Here is a 16,076-nt window from a genome sequence, read left to right on the forward strand (position 1 = left end):
ATGTTGGACTGTGTTTTTACTTATTTTGGAGGTTCTAGTATTAATCAAATATTATTTATATCAATAAAAAATTATTAAGATGAACCATGACAAACTTGCTGATCCCATCAAAGGCAGTGAACCCTTATAAAGTTGGTTCGGCTTGCATAAGCAAGCAGAGAACTCCTGAGAACTTCCAAGTTGTGGAGGCGGTAACTGCAATTGCCAACAGGAAAAGAAAGGTGTAAACCTAAACATAGTTAGTTGCCAAAGCACCACAGCTTCTTCATATGCACTCGGGGAAACAGGGAATTCATATGCAAGAGATCCTTTATTTTACCTGTAATAAAACGGGAAAATAACGTATGGTATGAACCCCAGAAGAACAATACTGTAGTTAAAACTGTAGTTAAAGTGTAAAAGGAAATAGAACCATTTATAAATCCTCAAAATGAACAATACTGTTTGTATACAAATGTAGACAATATCATCAAGAAAGCCAGTCAAATAGGAGGGAAATTCAATTAGCAAAACCATGAGACCCGGTTATATTAAAGACTCGCCTTTTTTAGTGGAAGGCCACATTTTTCAGAAATGATGTCATGGATGGAAACTAAAACTTGGGCAGGGGCCAACACAGGACCGGTGTGGGACGAACCCTGTAAGAACAAAGAACCAAAGAAAAACCTCAAATTACAATTTACAAATAAACATTTTAACTCTAATCAATGACTTGCAAAATATCAAAAGATGAAGACCCAACCTGATGGCTACTTTTACACACTCTTTTGCTTCCAATGCTCATACAAAATGTCTGGACGCAGACGCGGCAAATATTGCTCAACTTAAGTTAAAAACTTATGTATGGATGGCTTCCCTTCAATGCACATTTATCATGGTTCACTTTTGTTATATGTTTGTTCTTATAACCAAAACACAATGCAATTCTCTTTATTGAAAGAACAAGGTGAATACAAAAATTCACTAGCAAAAATGCAATCACAAGGGACCTGGGCCTAAGTTGCAAATTACGTAGGGACATTGCAAATGAATAATGTACAAAAATAAAACGAATTCGAGCATTACAATAGAAGCATATACGAATGTAAATTCCATAGGGTCGTTAGTCGACAGAATGTCAACATCTGAGTATTATACAATCCTAGATGGAAATCTTATAACCTGAGAGTGTAAGAAGCAAAATATAGTAGCAGGATCAAGATCTAAATCAGAATTTAGATCGATGGTTTTAGGAGTATCTGAGTTACTTTGAGTAGAGATAAGCTAGATGACTTGAGAATAAAGAAGGAAGGACTAATGAAGCTTTATTGTGATAATAAATCAACTATCAATATTGTTCACAATCCTGTTTAACATGACCGAGCAAAACATATTAAAGTTGATAGACATTTCATTAAGAAAAAATTGGACAGTAGTCTAATTATACCCCATTTATCTCTACCAAGGATCAATTAGCAGATGTGCTCACAAGGGGCTAACAAACGAGGTTTTTCAAGAAATTCTAAACAAGTTGGGAATGAAAGATATTCACTCACCAACTTGAGGGTGAGTGTCAGAATCAGCAGCGTAAAAGTCTTTTATAATAAGAAAGGATAAGTCTTGGGAGTCTTTGTAATCTCTATCTCTAAATAAAATTTTATCTTTAGCGAAAAAAGTCCTACTAGAACTCAGCAACTCAGTTTATTTAAACTATTATAATCTCTGAATTTATTTCTTAGTTTATAACAATAATTAAATAATGAATATAATATAGAAAGTTATATTGCAGAGGTTTAGGGGTTAGAACATGTCCAACCTAAAAAGTTAGGCTCCTGATAAGTTTTTTAGTTACAACTGATTTATGTCGTTTTTTAATCTTATATTAACAAGTTGTATTTTAGAATTTTATCCACATTACAGTTTATGGTGCTCGACCATAAACATCAAATAGGAATTGAAGACTAGGATTTTGGAATGAAAAGAGAAAATTCCATCAGTCTTAGCCAGAAACCAAAACACATATTAAAAGAGAAAAATAAAATAAAATGAAGTAAACGTTTGTGCATAAAGCAAAAATAGAGACACAAGTCTTTGAGTTTCAGCAAATGACACTACTGAAGCACTATTACTTATTGATTTTGTATTCATGGAATCGATTCTAGAAGCTCTGGTCTCTAAAGTTGGGAGTCAGTAGGTGCTCACCAAATGCAGATAGGTTGTTGTGCTGCACTGGTGCTTTCTGGTATGATGGTTGTTAGTGCTGTTGGGTCTGTTAGGAGGTTGTTAGCAGTCTCAGCTGTACACTAGCTCATCTTCCATTGTATAAATGTAACCTGGTTCCTTCGGAATATTACCATGTTAAAAGAATAGAAAGAGAGGTGACACTCTCCTTGATTTTATTGAATTAACCTGTAATATTCCAAAAGAACCAGGTGACATTTATATAATGGAAGATGAGTTAGTGCACAGCTAACAACCTTCTAACAGACTCAACAACACTAACAACCATCTTAACAGAAAACACCAGTGCAGCACAACAACCTATCTGCACCTGGTGAGCACCTATACTTAAAACACCTCGGAGTTCAGAAAAACTTATCTGAAAATCATTAGCAAGTAGGTGGCGTGAAGAGGTACATTTTATTACCTAGAGGATTGCAAAACCTGATAAATCCTTGGAGTCTCTGTATATAATTCAATGGCCCTGGTTTTAATTTCTTGCTGGAGGATATACAAGGCCTGCCTGAACTCTCTTAGATCAAACTGAAATCCTTACCTGTAGAGCTGCAATTTCTGACAGCCCTTGAGAACTTAAATATTATGTTCTGTCCAAATATCAGCAGTCTTCCAGGACAATTTGTTTACATTTAGCCCTAGATTTAAGACTGCTGACCCCCTGATTCGGGTTTCATTTTGATTTTTCTTTTGATGTATATCAGTATATGGCTGTATGCATTGAAGCTGTTGAAAGTTAAATTAGTTAACACGGAAACATGAACAGTTACCTGGTTTTATTTTTAGTCTTAGGATTCGTGAACCTGGGCAGCTGATTACTATGTTGTTGTTTTAAAAATATATATTGTCATACTTAAAAGATTTACAGTAAAAAAGATTATGATACTGCTTAATGATATTTAATTTCCTTTTTGCTTGTTTTTGGCTATCAAATCATTTGAAAACATAAAAAAAGAAACAAAAAACTCAGCAACAATCATTTAATGATAAAAAATGACACACAGAAAACAATAAAATGAACCACAAAAGAGAGGATAAATCAACATTGCACCGTTCAAAGTCAAGGGATGCCTTACCATCTAGGATGGACGAGGGGTGGACGGGATAGTTGTACCTGAAAATTTCAATTTAACATATATTTTCGTCCCCGGTATAAAATCCTGTGTCCGTACCTGCTACCATCTTTTTCTTTCCCAGTAGAAACTTGGAAGTGAATTCTCAGTGGTGCTCGTACCCACCAGTTGGCTTCCCATTGAGAAGCTATGAGTTGTGGCTGAAAATGATGTGTGTGTATGGTTATATGTGTGTATATGATATATATACTTCAGGCAAATTGCATGGGATTATACTACTAGCAACTTTAAAACCTTACTGGACCATCAGTTAGAAGGGAAAGAAAGGATATACTTCTTTGCAGCAACAGTGGCTGAGACCTCCGTTACAGGTTGTGTTTGAAAAGGTAGCCTCTCGCGTTTTGAAAGAGGTTGCCAATCGTTGTGGATTCAAGGATGAGATCCAGAAGCTCCAACGTTCTTTGCGGATGATCCAAGCTGTTCTCGAAGATGCAGAAGAGCGGCAAGCTGCTGATAAAGCATTGAAGTTGTGGTTAACTGAGCTTAAAGAGGTAGCTTATGATGCTGACGACTTGCATGAAGAATTTGCCCCGGAGGCCATGCTGCTAGAAAATGGAAACACTTTTACTAAGCAGGTCAGCAATACCATCCCCTCTTTGAATCCTGTTATAGCATACCTCAGAAAATTGCCTGAGCTAACGCAGATAAGGAAGAGACTAGACGTGTTATTGGAAGAAAGGTCTTGTTTCAAGCTCAAGGAAAAAGTTGGTGATAAAGATAAAAGTGGACAGAAAAGAGAGACTGGGTCATTTGTGGTTGAACCTGAAGTAATTGGACGGGAAGAAGATAAAGAAAAGATAATACAGATATTATTGTTAACTACTGAGAGAAGAGCTGGCAGATTTGTGTCTGTTATTCCCATAATGGGTTTAGGGGGCATTGGTAAAACTACTCTAGCTCAAACAGTCTATAATGATGAGAGGGTGATGAGAAACTTTGAGCTGAGGATGTGGGTCTCTGTCAATGATGATTTCGGTGTGAGAAAAATTCTTAACTTGATGATGGAATCTGCAAATAGGAGAAGATGTGATGATCTCCTGGGAATGGATGCTCTTCAGTTTCAATTACGAGATTTGTTATTGGACAAGAGATATTTACTTGTATTGGACGATGTATGGAACGAGGATGAGGATGAATGGGAAAAGCTTAAAACGTTGCTGAATTTTGGTGCAGAGGAAAGCAAAGTTATAGTCACAACGAGAAGTGCAAAGGCTGCAGAAATAGTTGGAACAGTGTCTTCTCACCATCTGGAGGGTCTATCCGATGATGAATGTTGGACTTTGTTCAAACAACGTGCCTTTTCTCATGGCCAACAGGACAAGGACAATCCAAACTTGTTCCCTATTGGGAAACAAATAGTGAAGAAGTGTGGGGGAGTTACTCTCGCTGCAAAGACACTGGGTGGTCTAATGCGCTCCAAAAGAGAGCCAACAGAGTGGCTCTGCATGCAGGAGAGTGATATGTGGAATGTTTGTGAAGAGGAAAATGGGATATTGCCAGTCCTAAGGCTGAGCTATAGTCGTTTGCCCTCACATCTAAAAGGGTGCTTTATGTATTGCTCAATATTTCCCAAAAATTATGTCATTAAGAAAGATAAGTTAATTCATCTTTGGATAGCAGAAGGCCTGATTCAACAGATTGAGGAAAGAAAATCTTTAGAGGAGATCGGAAATGAATACTTCCATGACTTAATGTGGATGCTTTTCTTTGAAGATGTGAAGAAAAATGAATTTGGAGATGTAATAGAATGCAGAATGCATGGTATTATTCATGATCTTGCAAAATCTGTTGCAGGAGAAGAGTACTTTGTATTTGAAGGTGGATGCATGCCAAGAAATTTGCTAAACTGCGGTACTTATCCGTAGTCTGTGATTCTGGATCATGTATTATTCCAGAAGCCTTGTACGAGGCTAAGAAGTTGCGAACTCTCATTTTGTTGTATCCAAAAGGTGGTCTTGGTGAAGTCCCAACTAAGTTGTTCTCAAGTTTCAAGTATCTTCGAGTCCTAGATTTGGGTAATTGTGGCATAGTGCAGGACACAATTTCTTGCTTGAAATATTTGAGGTACCTCAACTTTTCAAATACGTTGATAGAAATATTACCAGAAAGCATATGCAGGCTTCATAACTTGCAGGTGCTGAACCTATCAGGCTGCGCTGATCTCATTGAACTACCGAGCAGCTTGTTGCGACTTCTCTTGCTAAGACATCTTGTAATAATGAAAGATTAACTCACTTTCCAGATAACTTCCATAGACATAGAAGTCTTCAGACATTACCATTGTTCATTGTGGCAAATGAGGCTAATTTCAGGGGGAATGCTAATCTCATGGACCTGAGTCGTCTGCAGCTCAAAGGAGAGCTGACAGTTAGAAAACTGGAGAATGTAAAGCGTGAATATTTAGCTCAAGCAAACTTAAAAGAGAAAAACCTTTTCTTTAGAGTTATCATGGGGAGATGATCATGAAGGTTTGAACTTGAACATGAGCAATGATTTTATTTGCAAAATGGGAGAGAATGTGCTCAAGTGCTTCAACTACCGGAAAATCTCAAACGTTTATCCTCATAAAGAATATCCAGGAATCTGCTTCCCAAAATGGATGGGTACTCCCAAACTTCTTGGCTTAACTAAATTAGAGTTTATCAACTGCAAAAGATGTCACCATCTCCCTACTTTAGGGGAACTTCCATTCCTAGATGTTATCTACATGTGATAAATGTATCCTCATTTGTTAAATTACGGAGTTGCCATGAAACTTTGTTAAGATCGGTGATAAATGTATCCTCACTTTCTATCCTAGTTATTGATGTTTTTACAGGACAGTTGATTCTACTGGATCACTTGCTTTAAAACAATGTTAATCTCACCTCTCTGACTATCAGCTCTTGTCCCAAGCTTCTGTACATCCCTCCTAGTTTGGGGAACCTTGTATCTCTAAAAACATTGACAATTCGTTGGAGTGAGGAGCTTGTATCTCTGCCACTGCAATTGCAAAACCTCATGTCTGCAGTCTCTGGAGATCAGTGAATGTCATAGCCTTTCTGCTCCACCCCCGATTATATCCGAGTTAATCTCCCTTAAACATTTATCCATTGAGAACTGCAGTAACATAAGCTTGTTAGCAATTGAACTTCGACATCTTAGCTCTCTCGAACATTTAACCATAATATATTGTCCAAGTTTGGTTTCTTTGCCAAATGAGTGGCAAAACCTTTCCATGCTGAGGAGTTGGTGCATTTTAAGTTGTCCACAGCTATCATTTCTGCCTGATAGTATTCAATATGTCAGGACACTGCAAAATCTGGAATTCCATGCTTGTCCTGGCTTAAATGCGTTGCCTGAGTGGATATTAAATCTTTCACTTCTAAGATCTTTGGCAATATCAGATTGTCCTAAAATCACATCACTTCTAGACAACCTTCAATGTCTCAGCAATCTCCAGCGCCTTTCTATTCAAGAATTCCCTAGGTTTGAAGAACATTACAAGAAAAATACAGGTGACGGCTGGCCAAAAATAGCTCATATTGCACATATTTAAATCGGATCACCAGAGCTCAAGAAAGAGAATGTTGCCAGCAGCTCATTGCGCTGAAGTAGAATAAATGTCATCTATGTGGTGATGCTCTTGGTAGGTCAACTTCTTTCGATTGCTTCTCATTCAATAAGTTTTCTTCTTTTTTTTACCAATGGTTTCTTTCAACAGATTATAAATGTCAGCGACTGGGGAATTGGGGAAGCCCTAAAATTACGACTTCTGCATAGTAGAAGTAATGAGAAAGCTTATCTCAATGCAGGATCTAGAAACTGGTAGGCCACAGTGATGGATTCGCAAGAATGTGTATCGGTGCTTATCTCACTCAGATCTTTGGCATTATCAGATTGTCGAAATCTAACTTCTCCTAGTGTCCTGCAATTTCTTAGTTGCGTTCAGCATTGGTCTATTTCTAGAAAGTCCAGCTGTGGAAGAGAGATGGAGATTTGACCTAAGATAAGTCATGTTACAGGCCCATACCGGATCAGGAGAGCAGCCATCTAATTGAGGTCTGAAAATTCGTCTTGATATTTCTAACTCTTATGCTTATATCAGTTCTTTATTTGCTTTCTCTTAAAGAAAGATGCAGATTGAGAGCAGCCACTGGCTAACTCAGTTAAATTAAGAGTCTAAACAAATGAGTTCAACATTTGAAGTTGCTGAACTTATATTACATTCTATTTTTTACATATTGGATCCTTTCAAACTTTTTAATTTTATGTTAAATTGTGATGTTTTAGGGGTCACGAGATTGTGTTGCATGTTCTCTACCATCAATATCCTCTCAGATTATACCCTTCACATTCTGCTGCTGTTTATGAAAAACATCTCCTGGTAGTGGTAAGTGCTTAATTCAGTGAACCAACCTAGTTTTCATTTTCTGTTCTCCGAGTGATAGGTTTATCTAATTTATTTTTCTGCTCAAATCTTTGCTCGACATTTTTCCTGCCTCAGATAAGCCATTCAGTATACTTCTTGGCGAAGTTCCATTCCTTCTTGATTCTGCCTTGAAACTTTTACGTTATCTCTGCTATTCTAATGTGTTTGACGCTACTGGGAAAGAGGTTTGTGATGTTGAGCGTGTGACACAGGGCCTTGGTGTGGTGTGGAATTTAATTTTGGGACGTTCAAATAATTGACAAGTTCGCTAAGGAAATATTTTAGTGATAGATATCATTAGTTATATGACTTAATCTACACTTTTTTATCACCCGTCTTAGAAACCTCCACTATTATTGCCTATGTTTTACATGCGGAATGGTGCACACTTGCATGATAATTATCATCATTCAGATATTCTAGGGTTTTGTTGGTGTTTGGTGTACAAGTTATTGTTATGAGTATAGGTGCGCATCAAGTGCCTTTAGGCTGGATTAATGGAATGAAGATTGACAGAGCTAATCTTAAAGAGAAATGAAAAGAGGATTTTTTTGGGACAGCTTCACCATGAAGATCAAATGCTCTATGATTCCATCTATTAACAAGAATGCTTAGAGAAGTTAATTATAACTTAGAAGCTGACCATGTAGTCCCAGTCTCCCAGATATGGCATGCATCCATGGCATATTTTTTACTATTTTTTACGGCATAAAACAGTTTCTTAGTGTCAATGTAGCCAGAGCAGGGAACTCTCCTGTTGAAACCCCACCAGAATTCCAAAATAAAGGAAATCTACCTTTGCATTCCCCATAGAATTATGTTCCATCGTTTTTCACGGGATGCTCCATCCCTAAAAATACTGGACCTTAAGGAGGGTACGTATAAGTGACAATGGGATAATATTGAAAATTGGAGCTTCTTGAATTCTTACTTTCCGAAATGCGAATAGGATTGATGGAATTGCAGAAGCTTCTCACAATGGAAATGATCGACTTTCCAAATAGATACAACATATTCTTTTGCCACGCTGGTGTCACCTGCAATAAGAATATGGCCAGGCATTATTTGCTGGAGAATTTTGTGGTGCCAACTTCCCTCAAAAGAAAAAAAAAATACAAAGAGCCTAATTCCACCAATTTTATGCAGGATTCCTATTATCCAAATCCATCTCCAACAGCGACAAATTCTACCTACAAAATACCAGCATAGTTCGTTGTCTTAAATAGTACAACTTAGATTAGTTAGTTTCATTGGATCCTTAATTAACCAACCATGTAAAGAAATATCAGCAGGAACACAAGCATGATGAAAAGTTAATTATGGAGATGTAATAAAAGAAAAAAAGAGAATAAACTAAATCTAACTAAACATCTTAATCATCAAGGATTGGTAATAGTTAAAATGAAAAGAAGCAATAAGAAAAAGCACATACCTAAGAACTTGAGGAGCTGATTGCAGTGTCCTGTCTGTTTTGAAGTACTCATGTTCCCAAATAAACATATGGGGTGTGAGATATCTTCATCCAGTCCTCACCTTCTTCTCTCTTGCATGGTTTTTCAAGTTCAGGACAATCTTGAATGGATAGGTGTTGAAGTTCACCGAGTTGCTTGATGCCTTCGGGAAGATACTTTATATCTTGAATGGATAGGTGTTGGTTTCGACCCACAGTTGCAGCAAACTCAGTAGCTGGCCTCAGATTTTCAACTGCAATAGCTGTAAGTGATGCTGATTGTGAAGGACAAAAGCAGAAGTGAAGAGGGTGAGGACTGAAGAGACGATTGCAGAAAAAGTATTACTTGACCTTTATTTGCATCAGAAAATCCAAACCCTTACTTGATAATTCATGGCGGTAAGTCTTCTTAACTAGTAGATTATACTACCGAAAACTCAAATCAAGGTGGGAGAAGAAAAACTTCTACGAGTTGTACATCAATAAATCATTGTCACTCGAAAAAAAGAAGAAAACATTAGGAGTCATTTTACAACTTCATTTCCAAAGTACACGAGAACTGGAAATTTGTTTCCTCACACACGAGAACCGGAAAGTTTAATTAATAATTTAGTCCAACTTCTCCTCGTTTGACTGATTAACTGCTCCTACGAATGTCATTTGTACGAATATATGCAGCTGCTGTAGTATATACTGATTACACGAGAACTGGAAATATTTTCCTCACACAGGCTTATTGTAAATGAAGTAATAAGAACCTACAGATTAAACGTATATTATTATACTTGACCTTGAAGCACATGGATGGCCAGCAAACTAGCCAACCTGGTTGAACAGCTGAAATAAAGAGAAAAATGAGCAGCCTCCATTTAGAACAGCAGCTAGAGTTAAATTTTGTGGTCTATAGTTCACACATTATTCAGTTTCACCAGTTTGCACATGATTCATATTACCCACAGTTTTCTTGACCAATATCATTTCCATGTGTCTCATCCTTTGCTTTCCCAATTCTTGTTTGGAAATTATAAAGGGGAATCTCATGAAAAAAAAAATTAATCATCAGGAATTAAATTTGCACATAACTGAATCAAACAGAAGCAATGGGATGTCAAATATAAAAGATATATTCTTCTACATCTGATACATACCAAAAACCACTTGAAAGCTTTAAAATAGCAAAGCTTGTGGAAAAAGTTATCAAAATATAGTTTTAGTTTTGAAATGTCGCAAAGACAAGGTGGTTTGAGAAGGTTTTTCTTGAACAGTGTTGCAAAAACCAGAGCTGATCAAACTTGTATAAGTGACTTTAAATATTAGGGTTTTATCAAATTTATATAAATATTAGGGGTATATCATCATCTGAAAATGTGGGACATGTTTGATAAATAACATGATCATTCATATAAAATTTTATGTGCTGCACGAGTTCAAGTTTGAAGAGTGAACTGATTTTTCAACAATGAAATGCAAAGTAGGTTCTAACAGGGACCGAACTATGTAGGATGTGGGAGGTGTCTTAGCCAAAAAAAAATTTATTCAATTAAGTATTTGGTCCCTGTCACTTCTTAAATTAATTAAATTAAATTATAAAATTTGCCATTTTTTTGTATTTGATTATATTTTAAGTTTTTATCAATTTTAAATTTTAGTTAAATTAAATATTACTTTTTACATTTTTTGTTTTAAAAGTCTATTAGGTCCCAACCAATTTTAGAATTAAAAAAGGTTATATATAAAATCAATATTTAAACTATTTTTTATAGGTATCTAATTTTTTTAATCAAAGTATGTGTTTAATGTTTCATTCTGTAACAATTCTAAAATCAATATGTTAAATCGGTCAAGAAAATTATCCAAAAATATATGACACGTGTCTTTCGTCCATTTTCTTTCATATTTCAGTTTCTCACTCTTTATTATTTCTTCTATTTTTTAGAGAAAGAAAGGGAAAAAAATTGTGAAACTGAAAGGAGATGAAAAGATCGGAAAATTTATTTTGGACAACAATATAAATTTCAGATTTAAAAATTAGTCCCAAACACTTTAAATTGAAAATTTTATGTTTCAAAAAATAGTATCAAACATTACAATTTCGAAAATTCATCTATTTTCAAGTGAAATCAAAATCTCCAACTCTAATAAATCAACTGCACTTTTGTTTATTTTGATTTGAAAAACCCTAAAATTCCTTAAAAATAAGTTATAGGGCCGAAGAGCTCATCAATGATAGGTAAAGATTTTTTAATGAACATAATAGATCGATCTTAAAATGATTACGAAACAAAATTTTAGATGCATACTTTAACAAAAAGAAAATAATTTATACGTATAAAGCAAAAATAAATACAGTTTAAAGACTTATTTTATACTAAATTTTAAAATGAATTAAAATCTAAACTCTTTTTTCTGATTTAAATAAATATATACTATTTTTGAAATTAAATAATATAACTTTTAATATTTTGTCCTAATTCCATCCCTTGCTCTAAAATGAACGCTACTATAATCGACAGTTCAGTGATCGATGTATGTTTAAAAAAAAATTGTGGCAACCAGAGATTCAGTTGAAGTGAAACCTTAGATACCTAATATTTTTAATATATGCCCAATCTTATCTCTTTTCTTCGTTATAAACATATGCCATCTTTTAAATAAAATCATTTAATTGAATTTATCATGTGATGTCAATAGTATAATTTAATATTAATTTTTTAGAGAGTTTGAATTTAAGTAACAATGTCTATAAGATAAGTATACGTTGTGAATAAATTAAGAGAATTCTAAACATATATTATCGTATAATTATCTTAAATTATTTATAAAATAAATAAATAAAATTATTTAATGGTGATAGGAGGTCCACGATGGGAGGCTGTCAATCTTTAGTTAGCATCAGCTAGACGACGGTACTGTAATTGTAGACAAATCCTAAGAATCTAATAAACAATGATGCTTTCACACTCTTCTTTTGATATTTTTTCCCTCCTTTTCTCCGTATATTTTAGAAATTGAAAGCAATAGTGTACGCCACTTAAGGCATTAAAAAAAAAACTTAGGGTACGTTTAGTTCACATAATATAAGATTATTTCTGGGAATAGGATTATCGTAATGTAACATTAACTAACACATTACTAGAAATGTTATATTACTGTGTTTGGTTTGTTTGGTAGGAAATAAGATTACAATGTTTGGTTAAATGAATAAAATATTATTAAAATCTATATTTTATCAAATTGTCCTTATTCTATATTTTATGACAAGTGAAAATCTAAATATTTAAATGAAAATTATTTATATAAAAATGCATCGATAATATATTATTTTATTATTTAAATATATCATGTATTATTTTAATTTTAATTAATATTAAATTTTACATAATTTATCTAAAAATATATTAAAAGTTTATATCAACATTTAACTAAATAAGCATATGAACATTGTAATAGATGAACTATTTTACTCCTACCAAAATGTATAAAGATGTTTTATTATTTTTTTAGAGAATATTTTTAATTTAATAATTATAAAATATATTATTATTAGTATTAAAAAATAATCATATTTTTACGTAAAATGTGAATTTCCCTTGCCATAAATCGAACAGTCTCAGGCTCAAGGTTATCAAATCTTACTTTCTTCAGAGCAAAAACTTTTTTCTGATCTAAATCTCGAGCCCTATAAATATTACTATAGTTCCCTGGCCAATCTGCATAGTGAAAACAAGTTCAGGTAACAGACGTGATTATAAGTCACAAGAAATTATGATCAAACCAAGCAGAAATGCCCAACAAAGTGGGGGATAACTTTGTGTTTAAGAACAGAGATTCAAATACAGAGCTCCAAGTAAGGCATTATCACACCTTAGAACAAAGATATCTTTATAATGCAAACTACTGAAAATATCAATTTGCTAGCGGTATAAGAATTTGTGAATTACACCATATTTTACAATCATTGATAGATGTCAAAATGGATTCCAAGTAACTATGATCTCCAAACTTAATAGCACAAAAGTGAATCTCAACAGTTGATACAGAGACTTGCAGTGAATGATTTAAAAATCAATTGTTAAGTCAAAAAAAAAAAAAATTATGAATGATATTTGCAACAGGAGGATACAAAAGGAAGCACTTTTAAGTTAAAGCATAATTACTTTATCCAGCTTCTCGAATGAGTCTGCACGCCGCGGTAGCCATCCTCGGATTGCCTCCCCAGCTACTGCAGCTAACCAAGCAGGCCACCCTGCTCTCCTTGTGTAGCTTTGGGAACGCTACCTATCCCTGGATGTTGAACAACAACATACTCTATCTTTTCCCTTTTCCTATACAAATTCTCGCTGTGTAGTCGAACCGAATCACTCACTTGCTTATCGATCGACATTGCATTATCATGTCTATCCTTGGCTTTATAGGCTTCCTCCCTCCTAGAAGAAGTAGCTCCTGGTATCCTAACATCTGATGAGGCTTTACTCGAAGGCCTCTCTCTAGGACACTCCTTACTATCTTCAATGGCAGAAGGTTTGCAACAAATGCAACCCATCATACACCAAAATCACACCTCAATAAAAGCTTCTTCCAGTCACTAACTACCCTTCATTCCTTCAAGAATTATGTTTTTTTTTTTCTTCAAAAATCATCTCATCCATTCCATCATACTCAAAAATCTTAAAAGCTTACCTAAAACTAAAATCCGAGTGCACAAATTCTATTTTAATAAAAAAATCCCATTCCTTCACCAGCATTGAATGAAACCAAGAACCCATTTTTCTAATAGAATCAACAGTTACAAACTTTACTACAAAGTATAAACCCAACATTGAATGCAAATTGCCAATCTAATCAAACCCCTCATTACTTTAGTAAAATTAACATACGAAAAGATTGTTTTTTCCTAGGAAAATCAACAAAACTAAAACCTTCATAAAATTAAGGAAAAGTAACACTTCCAAAACAAGCTTCTGAAATGAACAAACTAATGCAAGTTCAATAACACCCTTGAAAATGACACCCGTAAAATCAAGACTTCTTGGATTATACATAACATAACACGATTGTAAACCACTTCAAATAGCAACTTAATAAGTTTTGAATTCATTCAAATCCCAAGCACAAATTGTTGACAATCCACCGAAAAAGTGGAAAACAAATCCACCAAAAGTAACAAAATTAATTGTCAAAAATTAGGTGCAGAAAATGTTGAATTTTGAAGTTGTAAAATCACAAAATTTAGCCATTAGACTTTAGGGTATTTACAAGATTAGTCATTAAGTTTCAACCATAAATACCCTAGCTCATTTAGCTTCAAAATCATCCCAAAGCATTCTAGCTTTCTTCCAATACTAGAGAGAATTTAGAGAGTTTCTTGAGAGTAGTTTTCTCTTATTTATCAAGAGAGAATTATCATTGTTTTCTCCTTGGTAGATCGAGAGAAGTTGTAATTCCTATTTTCTCATAGTGAAATTCTTCTATCGTTGTCCGTGGTTTTTACCCTGTATTATTTAGGGGTTTTCCACGTAAATTTTGTGTATCTTTTATCTTCATTTTTATTTTCTCAAATTATTAGTTGCGATTTTGCTCTATCCGATAGCCGTCTTCCACAACAATTGGTATAAGAGCCAGATTTGAGTGTGAAATATCTTCTTATTGTCCTTGTGGTTGCCACCAAAAGGTGGATCCTCCAACATAAAAAAGTAAGAAGTTATTACCCATTCTTTGAAGGTTCCAGAGAACTATTCACGATAGTGAAATAGTAGGAGCTATCCGTAATAGAAGCTATGGCAACGAAATTTGATATTGAAAAATTCAATGGGAGAAATTTCTCACTGTGGAAATTGAAGATGAAGGCCATCATGAGGAAAAACGGTTGTCTAGCAGCTATCAGTGAAAGGCCGGTGGATTTCACATATGACAACAAATGGATCGAAATGGACGGGAATGTTATGGCAAACTTTTATCTAGCATTAGCAGATGAAGTATTGTTAAGCATCGAGGAGAAGAAGACAGCTAAGGAGATATGGGATCATCTCACCAAATTGTGCGAGGCCACATCGCTGCACAATAAAATTTTCCTTAAGAGAAAATTGTACACTCTCCGAATGCCAGAATCTACTTCAGTGACGGAGCACTTAAATACACTTAACACTTTATTTTCTCAGCTTATATCCTTAAGCTGTAAAATAGGAGAACAAGAACGTGCTGAACTTCTACTTCAAAGTCTATCGGATTCGTATGATCAACTCATCATCAACTTGACAAACAGTAATGTCACCAGTCTAGTCTTCGATGACGTTGCAGCTGCTATTCTACAAGAAGAAAATCGGCACCAGAACAAGGAAGACAAACAAGTAAATCTGCAATAAGCAGAAGCGTTGACAACGATGAGAGGGAGATCAACAGAACGTGGCCAAAGCAGCAGTCACAAACATGGTAGATCGAAGTCGAGAAGCAAGAAGAATTTAAAGTGCTACAACTGTAGAAAGAAATGTCACTTGAAGAATGATTGTTGGAGTCTAAATAAAAACTCCCATCCACAAGGCAATACCGCAAACACTTCAGATGATGGAGATGCTTCATGTTGTGAAGCGTCAACCACTGTGGAAGGCAGAAAGAGATATGTAGATATATGACTCATTGATTCGGGAGCAACATATCACATGACCTCAAGAAGAGAATGGTTCCATCATTATGAACCTGTCTCAGGAGGATCTGTGTATAGTTGCAATGATCATGCCTTAGAGATCATTGGAGTTGGAACGATCAAATTGAAGATGTATGATGGAACAATTAAAGCTGTTCGAGATGTGCGGCACGTGAAAGGCCTGAAGAAAAATTTATTATCCTACGGATTGTTGGATAATAATGCGAG

General features: G+C 34.8%; 1 protein-coding gene across 1 annotated transcript; it reads left to right on the forward strand.

Annotated features, from left to right (window-relative positions):
- Window positions 1-86: 86 nt before the first annotated feature.
- On the forward strand, window positions 87-8,571 carry LOC120180278 (putative disease resistance protein RGA1). Its single transcript, XM_039185639.1, has 8 exons — window positions 87-221; window positions 2,191-2,277; window positions 3,632-5,198; window positions 5,243-5,362; window positions 5,590-5,732; window positions 6,358-6,844; window positions 7,834-7,943; window positions 8,476-8,571. Exons 1-8 carry the CDS (start codon window positions 87-89, stop codon window positions 8,569-8,571), a joined length of 2,745 nt encoding a protein of 914 aa, XP_039041570.1.
- The last annotated feature ends 7,505 nt before the right edge of the window (window positions 8,572-16,076 follow it).

This window comes from Hibiscus syriacus, unplaced genomic scaffold (assembly GCF_006381635.1).
Source record: "Hibiscus syriacus cultivar Baekdansim isolate YM2019G1 unplaced genomic scaffold, ASM638163v2 tig00112491_pilon, whole genome shotgun sequence".
Lineage (NCBI taxonomy): Eukaryota > Viridiplantae > Streptophyta > Magnoliopsida > Malvales > Malvaceae > Hibiscus > Hibiscus syriacus.